At 53.7% G+C, this 21,112-nt stretch overlaps 2 protein-coding genes across 3 annotated transcripts in view; one reads left to right on the top strand and one right to left on the bottom strand.

Annotated features, from left to right (window-relative positions):
* The window catches only part of DDX31 (DEAD-box helicase 31), a 44,152-nt gene extending 37,999 nt beyond the window's left edge, over positions 1-6,153 (top strand). For both annotated transcript variants that reach the window (XM_065648421.1, XM_065648420.1), the window contains exon 20: positions 5,729-6,153. In XM_065648421.1, the coding sequence (XP_065504493.1) occupies positions 5,729-5,876 (148 nt within the window). In that variant the 3' untranslated portion in view covers positions 5,877-6,153. The remainder of the gene's footprint in view (positions 1-5,728) is intronic.
* A 5,343-nt stretch (positions 6,154-11,496) lies between these two features.
* Positions 11,497-17,306, bottom strand: BARHL1 (BarH like homeobox 1). The gene is made up of 3 exons (XM_065648765.1): positions 16,856-17,306; positions 13,334-13,556; positions 11,497-11,791 (listed from the first exon to the last, which is right to left on the bottom strand). Exons 1-3 carry the CDS (start codon positions 17,304-17,306, stop codon positions 11,497-11,499), a joined length of 969 nt encoding a protein of 322 aa, XP_065504837.1.
* Positions 17,307-21,112: the final 3,806 nt, after the last annotated feature.

The following is a 21,112-nucleotide window of genomic DNA, read 5'->3' as shown; positions in this document are numbered from 1 at the left end:
TAATTGCAGCTCAGGGAAAGTGGGCAGACTTTGTACAAGTTCGTCACGGCTCGAGCTCCAGATTTCAAATCCAGGAGCATCTGGAAAGTTAAGACCCTGCAGAAATAGCCAAAGTTGTGACATGCAACAATTGTTCTTGGCTGTGAAACTTGTTTCTAATCAACTTTCTCTGTGTGTGCTTAAAATGAAAAAAAAAAAGAGAGAGAAGATGTATTAGTATTTATAGGATAGTTTAGAGAAAGTGAACATAGATTCAACTTCAGTCTCCACTAGCATAAAATCAAGATAATGCTGTTAACTTACAGAAAATTGCTTTTGATTTCACACTGACAAAGCAAAAAGCAGAATTTAGCCTGCCATTTAGAAGACAAATGGGTTTTAATCATAAAATGCAAGGCTTGAAATTATAACAGTACAGTCACAGAGCAATCTTTTAAATTATATTTCTCACATGATACCATAAGTGTTGGTCGTCATATTACACGTTGTCTCCGAACATCCGATACTTGTTTTTACTCAGTCTGCTCACTAAAGCCTCATCTCTCAGCACCTGCCCAGAGAATAAAGAAGAGGCAGTCCAGGTTGAGAGTGGGGAAAAGGCAATCATTAAATGTTTCCTTAAGAGGACAAAGGAGACTTTTCATTTCTTTTGAAGTCTCCTTTTGTGCTTAGCGCCTCCTCAGAGAGCCCTGCTTGGGGAAGGTGAGACCCAAGACAGAGCAGCCAGGTGTGGGATGGTTCCGTGCTGAAATGTGGAAGCAGCCTTCTCCTGAATGCACATATAAAACTTCTATGTATTTTTTAAACCTCTTTGTGCAAACCAACTGTCCCCTTCACCGTAGTGGTTCTTGCAAAACCTGCTCTGAAGATGGAAAAATAATTGCTCATGGTTTTTTGGAAAGTCGAAATGTTGTACTTAGGTAAGAAATGAGCACGTGAACCAGATACTGTATATTAAGTCACAATACATCAGCTTAGTAAGTGTCTGGGTTCGTGCTTTTGCTGAAGGGGAGATGCAAGGAAGCTGATCCCACTTCCATTGAGGGATTAACTGTCTTTCCTTTGCTGCAGAGAAGCAGCATTTACAGAAAGTAGCTGCTGTGCCAGAAAGACGTGTCTTCTGACTCTTTCACAATGTAGATGCCAAAGGCCTGTTGCCATTCCACCGAACATCCCTGTGCTGCTCAGTTCTTTTGCGTTTTGGATCAGTGGTGTTTTATGGCATTCTGTGGCAACTGATGGTCTGTTTTCTCCTTTTTGAACTCTGAAGACCGGTGTATGTCCCCAAAGCGGTTTCACTGTAATGAGGAGTTGCAACCTAATTTGCCTCGTTTGTGAATTCAAGCCATTATTGAAGAAAGAGATAAATCTTTAGGTTAGTCTGTGGAACTCATTGCTACAGGATATCTCTGGTGCCAGAAATGCTCGGAAAGATCGAATTTATGCATCAGTATCAAGTATATTCATAGTTGCTACAGCATGTGCAAAAAGTGAGTATAAAAATCAAGGTGAAAATCCTCTCATGCTTCAGAGCTCAAGTCCAACCCTTAGCTAAAATGGGATCAATAAAAGGTGTCCAGGGTGCTTCTATTTGAAGGCATTGATTTACATCATTACACTGCCACTGCTCTGAATATGGATATCATCATGCCCTTAAGGTTTTGACAATGAGGTTATTGTGCTAATGCATTCTTCAGCATTTAGTGGTCAGATAGAATTAGTCTCCTGCTGGGAAATACACCTTGTAACTGTGTGTCCTCCTTTGTATGGGGCAGCAGTCTCCTTTGGGTGAACACAAAAAGCCTTTTACCTTCTACCTCAGGTCCTTGATTCCACATTTGAATGTCTTGGCATTGGCAATTTTAGAAAGACTAATGCTTCTATTGACAGCACTTGCGAATCAAGGCTGCAGCTGGATCTCCCTGCACAGCAATTGTCTAATCATTAGAAGCGGTTTGCCTGCCAGTTTTTTGCGTGCCGTTTACAGCTTTCCTAATATCACTTAATTAGTCGAAATGCAAGTTTGGAATTCTGCCCACGAGGAATTTCACTTGGTTTGGGCAGTCTGCTCTAGAAAGCCAGACTGGAGCTCAGGTAAGAGCAGGGATTCATGCACTGGAGTGCAAATGGAGCAAAAAATTAGGGTAAGAGACGCGGCTGCTGTGAAAGGAAACATCGCCACCACTCTTCATGAAGGCAGTTGAGGGACACAGATGAGTCCTGCTTACCACATCATGATGTTATAAAAAAAGTCCTGTTATGAAATGAAAGTTTGATAGTTGTAAAATCCGTCTGATTGTTATCTGCGTACAGCAATGCCTTTTATCACTGTCCTGTTCCGCCACAGCACAGAGCCTTTGCTCTGTTTGTGAGCAAGGATAGGGCTTCTCGTGGAGCTGGAAAACCTCTGTGCTGTTTGGTGCGCACCAAAAAATGATCAGCGCTCTCTAATTGAAATATATTCTGCCCTTTAAGAGCCTGACAGAAGCGAGAATCCTGGGAGGAGGTTCCCAGCCTCCCAGTGGTGCTTTCGTCCTTTCTCCGTAGGGTGGAGGCCAAGGGATGGTGGTGAAAATGAAGCCGGGGGGTTTTGTCTCTTCCTGTGTAGCTGAAATACAGTTGACTTCAGCAGATGTAAGGTGGGCTTTGCTCTTTAATGTGTCTTGGCATGAAGGCTGCTCTGCTCTGACTGTACTGGAACAGCACTTGATGCTCAGACCGGGTAATAATTTTCCTTGATCTTCTCAAGCTGGTGTCCACATCAGCTGATAACAGAGTACCTTGGCCATCTGTTGACTTGTCGAGAGCAGCATAGGATTGCTGATGAATTTCTTGCCCCAATTCTGTATAAAACAACACAAAACCCAACCCAAACAGGGTTGCATTGGCTGCAGATGGTTCATCCAACACTATAAGTAGAAAAAGCAGGTGTTGCAGCAGCCTTGGCCCAGAGGTAACCCAGCTCTGCTGCTGGCACCACTTCAAAGAGCTGTTGGAGATGCTGTCAGGCAGATTGATAGTGCGATCCATGTTGAAATGTTTTCTGATAAATGAAACAGCCTACTCCTGTCTCCTCCAAAGACACACTGTGAGTTCTGGGACTGTGCGTCAGAACTTTGTGCTCCTTCTTCCTCAGCTGGAGCAATTTGGGAGCCTTTGGCTGCTGCAGATGCTGCGAATTGGGTGAAGGTCACTGCACTTGCTGCACTGCATTGCACCAGCATTTCACACAGCTCAAGACAAAGGAACAGACAGCAGTGCCAGCCAAGTTGAAGGAGATATTTCTAAGAATGAGCTCACTCACCGTTTAGGTAAAAAGACTAGCAGAGGCATCTTCAAGACATCAAATGATGTCCAAGAAGCCATGCATGTATAGGTACCACAACTCTGCTGGCTCCTCTGGCTACTTCCCAATCCCCATTTGTCTTTTATGGGAGCCCTGATACCCTGTATCTAGTGTAAGAGAGCCGTAGTTTAGTGGTGCTTCTGCCTGGCAGTCAAATGTGACAGCACTCAGCAGCCGGTGTGCTGCACAGGAACGCAGAGAAGTCAAATAGCTTCTGTTCTGGGACAGGTTCTTCCTAACTCACATGTTGCAGCTGTTTCATTTTCTGAGTTATGACTTCTCTATTCCTGTCTCATTTTCCCCCAGCCAATAAAAGTGGCTATTTTCTCATCCATTTGAACATTTCTTTCTCCTTTAAGCCCTGCTGAAACCTTGGTGCTGTAGCACATTGGGATGGGTCAGTCCTTAGTGAATCTTAAGTTCCCCTTAGCTGCACTGGTTTGTAGTTCCCCACCTAAATACTCACTGTTGTGTTTGGAGGGAGGGATTTCAGGGGCTGGGGATTTCTCTGCCCGTTGTCAAAATAACATGTTCCCATTAGGGATCAATATAGCATGATATCTAGACACGAGATCACAGAAAAAGATGCTGACAATCCGTGTGTTTTTCTAGTGATGGGAACATGGGTTCTGCCTGTGTTGGAAATACATCTTACATTTACAGCTTTTCTGTGAAGCGTTTTGCCATAGTATCCAGTATCACCACACGGTTCTCTTAAATTAACATCACACCAGCCCTCCCAACAGAGAAAATGCAGTTGTCCTGGGTTATGGGGTGCGAGAATGGACACAAAGGCCAAAGAGTTTAAATACCTTGCCCAAGGATGCTCAGAGATTGAGTATCAAGGTGTCTGTCTGTCTGTTCTCCTGGGCTTTGTCTCATAACCACAGGGCACCTTTCCTCACTGATGTTATCTGGACTGCGCTGGCAGAGCCCCAGAGACTTTCACCAGTTGAGCAGAGAGGGGAATTTACAGGTTTACAACAGGAATCAGAATCCGGCCAGGGTTCCTGACCTGGTCCATTTTTCCTCTTGCCTGTGGCGCTTCCATCTCGTGGTTAAACGGGGCCTTGACAGCAGCTTTTCTTCTCTCAGCCATCAGCACAGGTTCCACAGCACAGCCCCATTGATTTTTGTTGTTGTTGTTGTGGCCCTAGTTAAAGGGAAAAATGTCCCTTTTCCCTGTATCCTTGCTCTCCTGTGTACAGCTGATCACCACAGCAGGGGGTATTGATTTACTAATTGGGCAGTGATTTCACCTGATTGATAATAAAGCGTTGGACAACCTCCCTGCTGAGCTGAAACTCAGCCCGACAGCTACTGGTGGATTACTTGTCCTTTTGCAGTAGATAGTTCCCTGTTGTTAAGTAAACTGATCTGTTGCTTGGTAACCCTCGAATTACTGTAGTAAATGCTTGGAGACACAATGAAGGTATCAGATAGAAACTTTTCTCAAGTGATGGAGGGGGCCGAGCGGAGGATACAGCTGCACTACGAAGTTTTTGGAGTAGAGCTGGGCTGGTTGAGCACATCTTGTTTGACTGGTCTTTATTATGGAGCAGACACCAATAGCTGTGGGTGCCCTGTTGTGCCCAGGGCCAGGAGAACATGGTAGGGAATGATGGGTCTTGCACCAAAGAGATCGCAGTTTAAACAAGGGAGGGTGATGGCAGCGATGAGGGTGATATTTGCCCAAGGTCACAGAGCAGGACAGTAGCAGAACTTGCAGTGAAAAAATGCTGAGTGGGTTTTTATATTTATAGCTGGCAGTTTAGGGCTGCAGGGAGATCCATGTTGGAGTTTCGTGGCCGGGCAGAATGCAGCTACCTCTGCAAAAGCCAGTCTCTGGAGAGGGAGGCTGGAAGGTGCATGTGATGTCTGCAGGACACTGCAAGAAAAAAAGTCTGTTGGGTTTAGACTCCTGACATTGGGGGTTTCTTGCTTGTTTGTTTGGGTTTTTTGTGTTTTCAAGCTCTGGATTCAAACTCTGTTTATAAAATGTTTCCATTGTTCGATGTCTTAAGGCTGTTAAGTCTTTTTATTATTATAATAATTTTCAAACTGCTGTGTCACCTAATTCATCAGCCTTCAGCGCACAACCTTCCCTCCTTCTCCCCGCCACCCCTGCAAGAGCATTTGTACAGAACAAAGGCTTGCTTTTAAAAACGGCATGATATTTTGCCACCTTTGTGAAAACCTGTCACAACAATATCTAATTTTGCATGAGACAGAATTTCAAATCAAGCCTCAAGAAAAAGAAGCTGTTCTTCTGCTAATGCGCAAATGTCACTTTCCACAGCTGTAAAATAAGTAACCCACCTAGCAGCATTTCAGAGAGAAGGAAATCTAATTCTGAATTCCTCTTCTCTTCCCTCTGCCCAGGTCTGACCTTCTCAAGAAGACCCACAGAAAACACCGCCTTGCTGAGATCCTGCGATCTGAGTATTCCAGTGGGATAGACACTGGTGTATCCAAGGTCAAGAGGAAGAAAAAACAGAGGAAACCTGGCAACCAGCAGATTCCAACATAAGCCAGGTCCTTCCAGTCATTGGCTGCAAAACCTGCTCGAGCACCTCAGCCGGGGGCCGGGGTGACCTGCCAAATCGACTGAGGAGTGTTGCAATTTATCAGGCGAATATGGGAGGGATCCTGGGGATCTTGGCCTCCTCCCCCTCGTTCCATAGGTCCAAATGGAATCGAATCCAGACGTGTCCTGTTGCACTGCTGCAAGTGAATGTGGCTTCCTGAAGATGCGCCGTGTTTCTAAGGTGGTTTTTGCAAGAAAAATAAAAAAGGTTAAATATGGTTTTCAGAGAAATGTGATGTGTGTGTATAACACAAAGTGAGATGAGTCTACTCAGACAGGAGATGCGTTCCCGTTTAAAAGGCCTGCAGAAACACTCCACAATCGGTTTGCTTGCTTATTTTTAACCAGAGGAATAGTCGGGGCAGAGGAGGGGTTGGTTCTAGGAGCATGTTCCAGAGGAGTGAGGCGGCCGCCCTTCCCCCTGTCATTATACAGGGGGTCACTTCTGCTCCTGTTTTGGGTGACATGCCCACGTTGCTCTCACCTTCTCTCCTGTCCTTTGTGCAAGTCCTACCTCTGGCCACCGATCGTTAGTCAGATGTTGCCAGCTTGTAAGGAGTCTCCCCGATTCCGGTGCATGTGGTAGGATTGTGGAGAGCTCTGCTGTGCAATGACACACGGTCCCTTTGGGGCAGAGCTCGTGGGCACAAAACTCCCTGTTGAAACTCCTGAGTTTGGGAACAAACGTCACAGTGGGAAAGAGCCAGCGTGGAATCCAGCAATCTCCAAACTTCTCCTTGCCTGCAGCGTATTGTCATACTTAATTATCTAATGCAGAGTGTGTATGAAATGTCTCACCTCTCCGAACACTGAAGCCTTTGCAGACTCTTGCTGACACTTGCCATAGTAACCCCGGCTTTCGGGGCCCTCCCTGCTTTGTCTGGGCCTTTTCTGAGTACGTCCCAAGCTAATTTCACTTCTTGCTTTTCCCATTTGCCTTTTTTCTTGTTTATCATCGCAGAACTGGGATGCAGTGTGGCCCCAGGTGTGCCCAGCTGAGGAAGAGCAATCCACCCCTGACCCACGCACGTTGTTTTAACGCAGGACCAGAAAGTGTTCAAATCCAGTGGCAATTGCAGGTGCCAGAAGGGCAAAAGCGTTGCAAAGGGAGTATAACCAAATGAAGATAATACTCACTTTGTGAATACAGAATTGAGGGCACCTGCTTTGGGCTGTAGTGAGTCATACTAAGGGCTGTAGGAGGGGAGCAATCAACCCAAAAGTATTTAATTTCTGAAGTGAACGTAACTTCTGAGAGCCAAAATTATTATTTCCTCCCAGGCAAGTACCAAACGTGCTAATTTTACTGCAATACTTTTTTGAACACTAAAAATGTTCAAAAGGCTCCGGTAAAAAATTAACCATATTTTTGCAGAGAGAAGTTTTTAACGTTTATTCGATAAAGATAAAATAACAACAAAGCCTACCTGATTTTGTTATGAGGACTGTTTGAAAGAGCAATTGGGTTTAAGGCAAATGTCAATTTAAACTGAAAAGAAACCCCTGAGGATGAAAATGACTCAGAGAGAGTGATGCAGAGTGTGAATTTGGGAAGAACTGATCTTGTTCATGAGTGGAAAATATATGACCTTCTCCTGGCTGACTGTCATGTATGAATTAATAGGGACTATTGGCAAATTCATAATAATAGGAAAAAAAAGCCAACAGCATATCGGTGAGAGACATCAGGCGATCTCATTGCCGTCTGAATTAACTGGGCATGTAGGGTTACAAATGGTTATGATGGATAATGTAATTTTAAAAAAAAAATAGAATGGCTCTTTCTTTCAGCTTCACCATCTTTTAGCAAATAGCTCTGGATTATTTGTGTGATTAGGGAAAGCAAGAGGAGGAGATTGTTAAGAAAGTGATAATAGCCACACACCTGAAGCTAAGCCGAGTTTACTCCTAATGAACTTGAAGGCCAATGTGTGAAATGTGGTTGAATTGTAGCTGGGTCAGCAGGAACCAAATTCTGCCCTTATCTGTGCTCTGGCAGCTCTAGGTGGGCTCCGAGCTGGTGTTAACCTTCTGCAGCACTCAACTCAAGCAGAACCTGATAGGTTTGGGTTTGGAACCGCTCATGAATGTGTCCCCTTCTGCTTTGAGGTACGTGGTGTGTGTTTTGGGGGTCGTGGCTGGGGGAGCTGCCTGTGCAGTTCCTTGGGGTGGGGAGATCGGCTCTTGGCAATGTTTGGTGAAACCGCAGCTTCGTTTGGGTGCACCGTCATTAGCTTTGGTCAGGTTTGCTTTCTTGTCTTAATTGTGGTGAATGGTAGGGGCCTTGCTGCCCCGCAGCTTGAAATTTCTGTGTTTGGTGTGGACATAAGGGCACTGTGGAACTTCTGTGTAAAGCTACCTGTGAGTGAGACTTGGACTGGGTTTGGATTTGCCTTCCCTGCTGCTCCTCTCCTCCCTCTCTCAGCCTCAAGTCCTGTCTCTCCCAGGAGATGCTCTTGTGCCTTTTCTCTCATCTGACTCTGTGTCCTTTGCCAGTAAGAGGAGCCCGTGTCCTCCATTCTGCAACTGGAACATCCCGAGTTTAAACTTCGAGGCTTTGGGATGGGAAAAAGCAAGGATGTCATCTTGGTGCAAGGGTCACAGTTGAACACCTGGGTTCAGCGTCTTGGTCAAACACGAGGTGCATCAGTGCTGGTACCCATCACTGAGAAGCACCTGTAGGATAGAAAGCAACAGAACTTCCCTGTTTACAGTGATTTATTTTCTCTATAAGCCTGAGGAGAGGACAGGAAAAGCACCGATTGTTGCAGGCTTTCCATTCTGGCATAATTTTGGTGTTCAGATGAAACCGTAAAATATCTCAGCTAGAAACCATTCCGATGATTTCATTGAATTTGTGTGTTGGCATGTTCAGAGGAGCAGCTTTTGTTCTTTGTCTGTTCCCAGGGTGGTGGTCCTGGTTAAAGCTGTGCTGGGAGGGGAGGTAGGTGGCCCTCAAGCTGGGTAAAAGCCCAGAAGGGGTTTGAGCGCCAGGGCCGTGTTGGGTCCTGGCAAACCCACTGCATCAGCTGGGTTGTGTCTTGGATCTGACAGAAACCAGCCACCAGCAGCCCATCTATTAGAGTCTCCGTGCCCTGGAAGAAACTGGTGGAGCAGAACTGCTGCAATATTTCGAAGGTTTCTGCAATGGGACCGCCGGTCTGGGGCTGCTGGAGGCACAGGACCAGCACTGGTGGGTTCTGCTGTTGGACAGCAGGGTCCCCTCTCAGTCCCCACACACAGGCTGGAGCTGAGGCTGGTTCTTCTGCAGCTTCTAATGCTGCTGAGATCCTCCCGCACAGGATGCTGTTCATGTGGACAGCACAGTGCTCTCTGACAAGAGACAACAGTGTGTGGTGTCTTCCCTAAACTGATTTATTTTGAAGCTTGAGGTCTCCCCGGAGGACCTGTTCTCTTTCCTTCTCAGCCAGACCTGGCACGGCCATTCCCTCTTCCCAGAGCAGAGGTTTCCTTGGGGGTCGGTCCCACTGTCTTTTACTGTCCTTGTAACACAAACTGGATCCTGTTACTGTGTTATGGCGCTGGCTCAGACCCGCTCTTACAGAGGAGTTTCCAGCTTCTTCCAGATGTGAAATGGCAAATTTAAATATTGCAATTACAAACGTGTAACGAAGCCTTGTACTTCGTTAATGTAAAAGGAAGATTCTGCTATGGCTACAAGGACAATTAAATATTAGAGAATGTCTTTGATTCACATTCCTGCTGTGTAAATGGGAGGAAGGTTGCTCTATGCTCCTTGCCTTTGCGCTCAGAAAATGAAAAGCACACCCACTGCAAGTTGTCCTTTGATAGATTTTTAATATGATTTTAAAGAGTTTTGTTTGGCCTCATTCTTATTCAATGAGATTAATTTAAAGCACTTATCCCCTGGGTTTAAGTCAATCCATGTAGGATTTGGGACGGGGGGTTGTTGCCCAGGGAGGGGTGTTGTTTGCAGGCCCCTTTGAAAGACTCCTTTCCCACTTCATTAACCCCGAGCTGGGAGCGACCCCCCTTCCTCCTCCTCCTCGCCCCAGCCGAGGCCCGGGGATTTACCAAACTCCCCCATTCACATGCAAAGGAACAGCCCCGTCCACAAAGGCCGGGGGCTCTCTCCTCCAGGCGTGGCTGTGCATTTGGCCGAGCCGACAATAACTCTCCCCGCGGGGCCGGCGGGGCTGGGGGGTGCCGGGGCAAAGCACCCGGGGCCGGTCGGGACGGGGGCAGCGGGCTGGGACCGGCCCAGGGGAGCCGGGGATCTTTGGGGCCGGTGGGTGCGGGGTGGGGGGGGGCTCGGCAGACAGCCGGACCGGGGGGAGCGGGGAGGACCGGGCGGGCTGAGCCCGCAGCCCATCTGTCGGCTCCCCGAGCCGGCGGAGCCGCTGCCCGGCTGTCCCGGGGACCAGCTGCCGGGCTCGCTGGCCGCAGCCAGATGAGCGACACTTTTAAAGGGTGGAAACAATCCATTTTCCAAAGCGATCATTTAAAGCACTTAGGCAATTATACACTTAAGATTAGCGTTAATAATTCACCAGCGCCGCGGTTATCGCCGCCCGGGCAGCATCGTCCCGGTGTCCCCCTTTCCCCACCGCCTCCAGCCCCATGGCGGAGGGACCGGCCCCGCATGCCGGCACTGGGGCCGGGCCCGGGGGGGCGAGGAGAGCCCCGGAGAAGCGGGGGGGGTTCCCTGCGATGGGAGGTGGGAAAACTCCTCTTTACTTGTCCCTCTCCCCCGGCGGCGGCGGATCCGCCAGAGCAAACAAGCAGGAGGGGAAGAAAGGGCCGGCGGAGGCGAACCCCGTTTGTTTGTAAAGAAGTTTTATTTCCACATTTAAAAAAGGGGGGAGCGGGAGCGGCGCCCCGAGCCCCCCTCCGCTCTCCCTGGCCGGGCCGGCCCCGGGATACAGACTGACAAGAATCACTTACACAAATACGCCCTCAGGGTTCACAAATAAATAATTCATATACATTTTGCGCACCGTATTTACATTTCGCCGCTTTTTGTGGTTTGTTTTGTCTTTAGTTACGGACGTCCCAAAGTCTCGCTGCGGCGGGCGGGGGCCGGCGGCCCGGGCCTCCCCATCACCCTTTTCGGCGGCGGGGCCGGTGCCCCGGGACCGGGGTGCCGGGGAAGGGCTCCCCGGAGCCGTCCGTAGCAGGGGTGGCTCGGCCCCCGCCGCAGTTTCAGGGGAAGGGGCGGAGAGGCAAAACTCCCCCGCTGCAGCCGGCCCTGCCCGTGCTCCCGGCGCCGTCCCAGGCCGGGGAGAACCGCAGCGGCTCCGCCGCCCTTCGCGGGCACAAGGGGGTAAGGCGGCGAATGCCCCGCGGGCGGAGGGGGGGGCAGCTCTGCCGGTTCTCCGTCCTGCCAAACCCTCGCTTCTTGCATTCTTTATATATATATTTTTTAAAAGGAGGGGGGAAGTTCTCATATATATATATTTGGGGATGAACGGGAGTCTGTCGCTTGCTCGCGGCTCCGGAGTTGGGGTGGTCCCCTCCGACCCCCCAGCCCGGGACGGGGGGTGCCGGTGGGGCTGCCCGGGCGGCCGGGGCTCACCGGGGCTCACCGGGGCTGCGCGGCCCGGGGCAGGACGCCGGGCAGCGGGGGCAGGGGCGGCGGGGGCTCGCTGCCGCCCTGCAGTCCGTGGATGAGGATGCGGGGCACCAAGGGTCTCTGGAGGGCGGGGGGCGGCGCGCTGGGTCCGCGGTACAAGTAGAGAGCGGCGCCGGGGTCCAGGTTGGAGACCAAACTCTGAGGGTAGAAGTAGGGCGAGGGGAACATCCTCTGGAGGGCTGAGTAGTTGCCGGCCTCGGCCAGCAGCTCCAGGCCCACCGCCGTCTGCCTTTTCCACTTGGTCCTGGAGGGGACAAGTCGAGAGAGGAGGTCAAGGAGGATGCTCCAAAAGCCGCTCCCGGGCTCTTTTTACCCCTTGTGTATCCTCTTTCCTCCTGAACATCCCTTCTCCCCGCCAGGGCCAGTGCCCTCTGTTGTACGGCAGGGATGGGATGGGATCAGTGCGGGGAGACGTAGAGCCCATTAAGGGGGCGAGGGGTCTCATCTCCCCGGTGTCTCCGCCGCGGCAGCACCGGAGCCACAGCCCGGCTGGGATCCTATGGCGGGGTGAAAATCCCTGCGATATAAATCGCGACCAACATTTCATTCCCTTCCTGGGGTGTAAGTTCCAGGTTGCAAATGATGAACTGCGTATGACATCTCGTGTATGATATGGGCGATCCTTTACCCGGCAGCCCCGTCGCTGAGCAGCGATGCTGCTGCCGCCGCGATGCTCCGGCCCGAGGCCGCCGCGGTCCCGCTCCGCCACCCGGGGCTCCGGGACCGCACCCGGGGCTCCGGGACCGCCACCCGGGGTTCCGGGACCGCCACCCGGGGCTCCGGGACCGCCACCCGGGCCGGGCCTCTGGGGCGGCTGCGGGAGTCCCGCAGGGGCACACGGGTGAGGTCCGGTCCCGGGGCATTCGTTTGCGGCATATATATATATATGTATGTATATTTATATTTATATATGCATGCATACAGGTATAGGTATGTGTGTATATATGTGTGTGTGTGCCGGATCTCATGGAGAAGCGCCGGCCCCGGGATCTCGCCCCTGTCGGGGCCGCCGGCGGGCCGGGAAGGGCGGCTGGGGTTGGGGCTGGGGGCCCCGGCCCCGGTGTGCCCTTGCAGGAAGGATTTGGGGGCCGGGGGGAGATGTCAGCGCACAGCCCCCACCTCCTCTAAACTCCCCAAAACTCCCGACGAGTTGATAAGCCGCGGAGCTTTGCAGATGGCAATGGAAATTAAAGCGGGGGGGAGGGTTAAAACCTGGCGGGCAGCGAGGGGACGGGGTAGGGGTTGCAGCCGAGTGTCCCTCGTTTGGTGGAGAAGCACCGATGGGGACGGCCCGATAAATCCACTGAAGCCATCACACGTCTCCAGACCTTTTACAGATTTGTCGCTGAAGCGCTAAACCTATTTCCACCAGTAAATTATTCATCATAATAATAATTGTGTAATTACTGTAAGGGGTGTTAATTATTGATGCCCAAAGCAGTAATTGGTATCTATTATTAATGGGCCGATGTGTTATGCTGTTGTATTTAGCTAGAAACCCGGTCCTACCTCCTCGTATTGATGGGGCTGGGGGCACAGATTGCCCCCCTCGCCCCAAATCTGCCCTGCCCCGGCATCACTTTTCTCACCTTTACATTGGGATAAAAGGCACCCGGGACACAGGGAGTCCCAGGGTGTGTGTGGGGCATCACAACTTCCCTGGTGCCAAGAGGGACGGGGTGGCTGTGAGATGCAAAATCCCTGCCTGGTTTGGGGGTGCGGGGACGGGGAGAGAGGCAGGATGGGACCCCGGCGCTGTGGACAGGAAAGAAGGGTTCATTTTTACCTTCTGTTCTGGTACCACGTTTTCACCTGCGTGTCGGTGAGGTTGAGGGAGGCCGCCAGCTCCATCCTGTCCTGCACGCTCAGGTATTTTTGCCTTTCGAAGCTGCGCTCCAGCTGGGCCAGCTGATGGTCGGTGAAGGCGGTGCGGGCTTTGCGCGGCTTTTTCAGCCTCACCGGGGGGCTGTCCCGGGAGCTGGAGATCTCTCTGTCCCCTTCTTCTTTCACTGGGCCGAGAAGGAGGAAGAGAGGCCAGGTCAGGGCAGGGAGGGAAATACCCTCAAAAATGGGGGGTAACTGTCGTTTGTCCGTCTCAACCGCGACAGGTAACCCCCTGGCAGCCGTAAGCCGGAGGAGATGGGCTCAGGCGCTGAGTCGGGCTCAGGGCACATTTGCTCTGTAAAGCCGGGAATTTTAACCCCGGCTGCACACAGGGGACTCAAGGGAGTCCCCAAGCCGGGTCCGATCTTTCCCCTTCCCGAGGGCCTGGGAGCGGGGCCGGAGCTCCGGGCTGTGCTGTGGGGAGACCCGGCCCCCCTGCGCTCCTGCCCAGAACCCCCCGCATCTCCCGCACCCCCCATTTCTCACGGGGCAGGATCCTGCTTTGGATTGATTCCCCCAAACCCAACAGTTTTCTCGATGCTTTGATTTTATTTTTTTTTTACCTTTCCCTTTCCTCTCTCTCTTTTATTTTTAAACCCAAACGAAAACGAACCCAAAATGAAAATTGCGAGCCCACATTTTTGGAGGGGCAAGTGGCCGGGGGAGTGCTGCCTCTTCCCCTCCGCGGAGAGGCCTCCATCCTCCCGGGGATGCTGCAGGGGCACGGAACAACCCTTCCCTCTCCAGGGCACACAACGAATTACTGGGGAAGGGGCTCCACAAGCCCGTCTTCATGCTGTTATTTATCTTAAAAAAACGCCAGTGAGGCGGGCTGGTGGCGGTTCGTTAGCGCGGTCGGTGCATACGCACCGGCGGAGTGACGCGGCAATTTACTCCGCTAAATATTAGTAGGTAACGGGAAAATATCCGAGCAGGAAAAAAAAAAGTGGGGGAAAAAAAAATCCGTGTTTGTGGTCGCCTTCCGCGCCCTCCTGAAGGAGATTATGTAGCAAAAAGACTCAGTTTATACAAATCGGCGACGCTTGTATTTTGTTTTGGTTTTTGATTTATTTTTTTTAAGGGGGCTTTATGTTAAATTTGCTGGTGGTGGGTGTTAGCAGGGACAGGGCTGTAGCCGAACGAGAGCTGATTTCTCTCTGTAGCAAGACAATAATCCGGTTAATTGAGCCACCGGGGAGCGAAACCCTTCAACCAGAAATCCCGACTCTGGCCGAGCAGACAGAGCCCGAGCCGGGGACCAGCCCTGAGCGCGGAGACCGGGCTCCGGTTCCCGGGGAAAGCGGCATCTCCGGCACCTCCCGGGAAGGGGCCGAATCCGGACCAGGAAAGTCGGGGGGGTCCCGGTCCTGCTCCCTCTCGGGAAAGGCCCGAAAGTTTGTGCCGAGTTTTTCCGCGGAGGAAAGCGGGGTCTGTCCTCCCGCACCCCGGGAAAGGCAAATCCCCCCCGACCCCCCGGACTGGTCCTCGGCTCCTAAAAAGTTCCTGTTTGTTGGCGGCGGCGGCGGTTTCCCCGGCCGGCTGCGGCTCTCTCCCCCGGCAATTACTAGCTTTTAAAAAATTACATATATATTTATATATATAAAATATATAAAATTTATTAAATATATCAAATATATAAATATATAGATATTACGGGTTTTTTCGGCATAGGCCAGATCCTGCCGCTCCGGCTTAGGCCCGGCCCCGCAGCCTCTTTGCGGGATAAATCAGGGGCGTTTTGCCCAAGTAAAGGCTATTTCCAAGGCAGCAAAAAAGGATCGTGTTCGTACCAGGGACCTTCACCCGCTACCTCGTTGAAGTGGTGTTTTTCCCCTCGCTTAAATTGTCGTTCCCTGCCCATTTAAACGGGTTTTTTTTTCAGCCCCGTTGAAGTGGTGTTTTTCCCCTCATTTAAGATGTGGTTCCCTGTCCGTTTAAGCTGTTTCCTTCCCTCCCCCCCCCCGCCTCATTTAAGCGGTGTTTTCCTCACGATTTAAGTGATGGTTTCACCCGGTTTAAGGGATGTTTCCCCTCACATTTAAGCGGCATTTTGCCGTGGCTGCCGCATTTACAGGGACAGGAGAGGAGCCGAGTGCGATGGGGTAACGGCCCCTACCCAAATCCGGCTCCCCCAGCCCGGGCTCGGCCGCTTAGCGGGGTGCGAAGAACCCGCGTTTCTTCTCCTCCTCCCTCGCTTGTGTCGCGACTTGGGGGAAGGGGAGAAAAGCTGAAGGAATTCGGGGGGCGGGGGGATGTAGGAGGCGAAAACAAAACGCCAAGCTGGGAATCGCAGCTGCTTTCGATCCCGGCCCTGCAAAACGGCGCGGCTGATCCCGGCCTTTCTCCCGGGTCACTTCCAGCCCCGGCACCGACCCGGGGCTCCGTCCTTCGTTCAGACCGAAATTCTCCCGCGATGCCCAGAGCCTCTCATTCGTTTGAGTGAATATTTTTTCCTCCATGAACCGGGTTTCAGGGCGACGGCTCCGGATGGGCCGAAGGTGTATTTGCAGCCGGGACGGGGCTCGGCTGGTCCCCTCTTTTCCTGCCAGCCCCTCCCAAATCCAGCAGCCCCGTCAGGAGCCATCGCATCCCTTTTCTCACCTCAAGTGGGTACCCTCGCCTTGCCCTCGCAAGCACCAGTTTTCCCGGGTGAAAGTTTTTGCAGGGGCGATGGGGGCAGGATAGGGGAAGGAACCCGGGATAAATTGAACCGGGGGTGAAGACCCAACCAACCCCTCCTGTGCTGCTGCCTTTCCTTCCCCCGCCCCGGCTGTCGCAGGGGGAGGCCGGGAAGGGGCTGAAAGGGACCGGGGAGGCCGGAGCCCCCGGCCCGGGGCGAGTAGCACCCGCATCCAGCCCCACTCCCGCCGGCGCCGTGGATGCGGCCCGGGGCTCCCTGTCTGCCGTGATCATTTTTAAACCATCTCCAAAACAGTAATAGAAATAATAAAAATCGAATCAACCCCCGACGACTTTCTGTTTCGTTTCACACCGGAGCAGGGGAATTACCCGGCAAATCCGTGATTATTTTATTATTGTTTGCCTCTTTTTTTCTTTTCCGCAGGCAGAAATCCCTCCCCGGTTCTCCTTTTCCCTTTCCCCACGGGTGGGAAGGAAACGGCCGGATCTTCACTGAGAGAAACAACCCGGCGAATCCTCCGGGCTCGTTTGGCGAAGCACCAATCGCCCCAACCCCTTCCACTGGTCCGAGCCCCACCGAGCCCCGAACCCCTAAGTTTTCTCAAGTTGGTGCGGACCCCGCGGTCATTTCGGGGCGATCGGTGCTTCGACTCCCCCCCCCATCACCGGGACACGCCGGAGCCGTCTCCACAGCGAGCTCCGGGCGCACCGGGAGGATTCGGGGCCGCCGGAGGCTTTGGGTCCAGGCCGCCCTGCAAAGCCCAACGGGGTGAGCGGCTCTTACCTTTGTACTCCGAGTCCGAGGAGGAGCTGCTGGTGTTTTTTTCCATTTTCTCCCTAAAGTCCTCTCCGGGCTTGGTGGGGATCCTGCCCGCCGGCTCCTGCCCGCCGTGAGGTCCATTGGTGCTGGAGTAAGGAGCGCAGGCGGCCAGGGGTTTGCAGTCAGCCAGGATGTCTCTGATGAGGAAGGAGGAGGTGACGGTCCGGGACTGGGAGGGAGCCGAGACCTGTCCCGGCTGGAGATGCGCATCCAGGCCCGGCCGCGGCACCGCCGCTTCCAGGCACTCGCGGCCCGGCGAGCGGGGCGAGGGGCACCCGCTGCTGCCCTCCGAGCGGGGGCTCAGCTCCAGCGGGGACCGGCCGTCGCCCACCAGCGGGTCCCCCTTGGGCACGGCCGGGCTGCCGGCTCGGTGGGAGAGGATGGAGTCGATCCCAAACCCGGTGGAGCCCTCCATGGCCCCCGCGAGGTGCCGGCGCTCACACGGGCATTGGCGGGGAGGGCGCGGCGGAAGCGGGTTGATAATGATAATTAACAATAACAGGAAAAAAATGTAATATAAAAAGAATAAAAGAGCAAAGTTCAGTCTGGGATCCGGGCAAAAATTGCTGCAAGGCTCTCCGAGGCGCCGCGCATTAGATCCAGGGCTGCTCCGTCTTCAGCATCGTGCCCAGCTGCACTCACAGACAGACAGACAGAAGAGGGGGGGAGAGGGAGGCAGAGTCAAACTTTGGCCGCGAAGGGGGTGGGTTGCGGGGGGGGAACGGACCCCAACTCCACCAGGGGCCCCGGCCCCTTACCCGGCCACCCCACCCTTGCCCGGAGCCGCGGCGACGCGGGGCTGGGGGGCAGCCCGGGGGCTCCCAGCCGGAGGTGGGGAGGCAGCGATCGATAGTGAAGCTTCGCAGCGCCTTAACCACTTAATGATCCAGAAATCAATGGGGAAGGGCAAGGGGAGGGCGGAGGGGGTGGCCAGCCGTAGGGCCGCCGCCGTGCCCCCCCCTTCCCCGACAGCACCTCGGACAGCGACGGGGGGAGGAACCGGAGTCACTCCGGAGCCGGCGGCGACTTCAGCACCTCGGACAGCGGCGAGAGCGCCGCGTCCTCTGCGGGGGAGGGGGAACCGGGGGTAAAATGGGGGAAAAAAGGAACTTGTGCCACTCCAGCTCGGGGACGCCGGCACCCTCCCCCCCACACCGTGTGAACGCGCCCATTGGCCGCGAGGCGTTTTGGGGGATGTCACTCCCCGGCGGCGACACCTTGCAGCTTGATTAACGGGAATTAATTGCCGCACGGATCCTCGCGCTTTCCGGGCGGTTTCCGCCCTCTTTTGCTGTCATTATCCCGCTGATGGGGCTCGTAATGGGGTGATTAGCGGGCGGGGGGCGTGGGGTGGGTGGATGTCGAGGGGTTGCTGCTTTCTACTCGCCTACGCAAGCAATTAGCCAATCTACCAGTCCCTCCCGAGCAGGGAAAGTTTTGCTGGGCGTTGAAAATAATAATAATGATAATAATAATTAAAAAAATAAGAAAGAAAACGAAAAGCATCGAAACCCGCCCCAAAGCCCAGCGCAAAGGCGGCTACTCTGAGCCCCAGGTGAGCCTCGGAGCTGCGAATTTCGTTGAATCCCCTCGAAATCGGTTGTGAACGAGCAGAGAGGTTCTTTAGAGCAAGCGGACGCGGGGCCACCGGGCAACCGCCTCCCCAGCGCTGCCGGAGCGGCGGGGACGGGGCATTGCTCCCCGCCCGGCTCTGCCCGCTCTCCCAGCGGCGGTACCTACTGGTGCAACTGGGAAGGGACCGGGCTCAGGGCGGATTCTTCTTGCCGTCAATCTCGTTTTAAATGAAACCTCGATGGCCCCAGACTGCCCGCCCTGCCCATTTCTCCTGGAGACACCAAGTTTCCTCCCTCCCGCCCCGTCGGGGAGTTTTGATCTCCCTGGTTGGAGAGGGACCAGATCACGCAGGACTCCCACCTTCCTCCGGTCAGACTGGCTCCTGCCTCCTCGGGGGTTTATTTAGGGGCTTTTTCTGGGAGTAAATCCTTCGCCGCGGAGATGAGGAAAATGTCCACACCCGGGTACGTGAAGCAGCACCAGTTTAAAACGATGTCGCTGGTTATTTCTCAAATACTCGATTTCCTCTCTTCCCGGCCAGGCAGCTGCATCTTGTCCCTCTTCCAAAGCCGCCCTTGACCGGCAGCTTGGAGGCGATCAACGAGGGGAGAGCCCCCGCCCGCCCCCCCGGGCAGCCCGGCTGCCAGCTGTCGGGCAGCGGCGCAGGCAGGGCCCCCGGCACCTCCTGCCCTCGGCCCTGCAGGCTCGGGGCCGGCTGGGATCGGAGCAGCGGAACAAAAGAACCTTATAAGAGGACAGGTCCGGGGACAAAATCAGCATCAGCCCCAGTCCCAGCCTGCCCCCACCCTGAGGGTCTGTATGCCCGGTGCTGGGGGTGCTTGTCCTGCCTGTCCCTGGGTGGAGGATCCCCGCTGCTGCTCTGCTCTGGCTCCCTCCCAGCACGGAGATGCTGCCCCAGTGCCAGGAACTGGGGGCCAGGCTCAAGGGTCCTGGTCTACCGGGGGTTGGTTTTGCAGCATTCGCGTCCCCAGGTGAAGCCAGGACCACAGCAACAGATGTGCAGGAACTGGTCCCGATGAGAAATGGGGCAGACATCCTGATGGGTTTTCCCAGCTCCTTGCAGCCTGACTCTGTTGGCTCCTGAGCTCTGGCAGCCCCCCTGTTCAACCAGTGTACCCTGTTTGGGATGGAGCTCAGCACTGGGATCAGGACCAGCATTGAGGTTGTGTTTGGGACCAGAATGGGGCCGGGACTGGATTTGGAATCAGGATTTGGATCAGCGATGCATGGACAGGTTTGGGCTGGTGGATCTGCTGCTGTATTTCCTTATGTTGAATAAAGCACCTGCCTTCAAACAACCACAAGGAACTTTCCAGATCAGAACCACTATGTGATACTGTGCAAGACTGGGGGGGAGGGGGAGTGAGGGCATGGAGGGGTCTAATGCTCATCCCTGAGCAGATACTGTGTTGTGCCATACCCAGCCAAGGCCCTGAGGACAGAGATTGTCACTCCTGGGCCATATTTGTAGTTCCCAGCAGCTACAGAGTCACTTGCTACTCATGTTCTAATGTCAGTGTGGCTGACAATTAACATAGATTATTAATGTTATTATTATTAAGTTGTTTCAGAAGTAGACTCCCCACAGTGGAAACGTGCCCCATTCTCTCCATATGTGTTGTTCCCCTGCATCACTGGACACTGGACAAGTGAGGTTCCAATGATTTGTCTGTGGCTCCTAGTACAGGTAGGAAATCCTGTGAATCTCTGGGCAGCCCACACTGCCTTCCCTGTGCATGCCTGCCCTTAAAACCTATTTCCTAGACTGTTCCTGTTCACAAATACATGGGCACGCACCCGCCAAGGAAAGACCACTGATGCCAGCTGTGTTTCCAGTCACCTCCTCACAAGTCCCAGCTGCACCCCAGGGTTGGCTGTAGGACTCTGACAGCTTTGGGACTTGTCGTGCACCCCACCTCGCTGGGTGCTGCTGACGGACAGGGTCAGGCTTCGGTGGGATGCTCTAGTAACGGAATGAGTATCTTCTGGGTACAGAGAAGAGCGCGGAGGCTCGGGGTTGGGGGGAGCGGCAGAAAGTGGAGGGGACAGTCAGCCGGAGAGTCGCGGTGACGGGGGGGAGCAGAGCCCGGCTGTGGTGAAGCCGCAGCAGCGTTAAAATCCTCGTTACCAGTGGGTGTCACTGCAGGACAAGGAGCGTCCGGCGCCGGGGGCAGCTGGGGCTGTGCGGGGGGTCGGGACCCGCACCGGGCTCCGCCGGGCTGCGGGTGGGGAGGTGGGGAGGGGAACCCCCGGGTTGCGGTTTGGTTGTGTCCCCGGTGAGCCCGGCCGCGGGCTGGGGGCGATGGGGAGCGGGACGGCGGTGAGTCATAGGTGGCTCCTTTTGGGGGGAAGAGGCCGCCCTGCCGGCTCCAGCGCTCACCCCTCGGTGGTATTTTCTTAAGGTGAAATGCCCTGTTGGGAGGAGATGGGTGTTAAATGCACTGGTACCTGTCTGAGCCTCTGCTGTCACCTGTTGGTGACCAGGCTGGAGTTTGGCTGCTGTGATGTTGAATTGGTGTTGGTGGAATTTGAGTTTGTTCAGCAACTGCTTGAAGAGGCTCAGCCGTGGGGGATACCGGGCACCAGCAGCTGTTGGAGGGTGAGTGTGGAGCTGGCTGGGGCCAT

The sequence above is a fragment of the Caloenas nicobarica genome, chromosome 19 (assembly GCF_036013445.1).
Source record: "Caloenas nicobarica isolate bCalNic1 chromosome 19, bCalNic1.hap1, whole genome shotgun sequence".
NCBI classification, from domain to species: domain Eukaryota; kingdom Metazoa; phylum Chordata; class Aves; order Columbiformes; family Columbidae; genus Caloenas; species Caloenas nicobarica.
The sequence above is the reverse complement of the archived record's forward strand: the minus strand, read 5'-3'. Positions and strand labels throughout refer to the sequence as shown.

What these genes read in the sequence shown, in the direction of transcription:
- BARHL1 (XM_065648765.1), bottom strand. Translation starts at nt 17,306, where the DNA reads ATGGAGGGCTCCACCGGGTTTGGGATCGACTCCATCCTCTCCCACCGA. An exon ending in CTCGGACTCGGAGTACAAAG is followed by an intron (nt 13,557 to 16,855) that starts GTAAGAGCCGCT and finishes TTCTCGGCCCAG; the next exon opens with TGAAAGAAGAAGGGGACAGA. An exon ending in ACGTGGTACCAGAACAGAAG is followed by an intron (nt 11,792 to 13,333) that starts GTAAAAATGAAC and finishes TGTCCCCTCCAG; the next exon opens with GACCAAGTGGAAAAGGCAGA.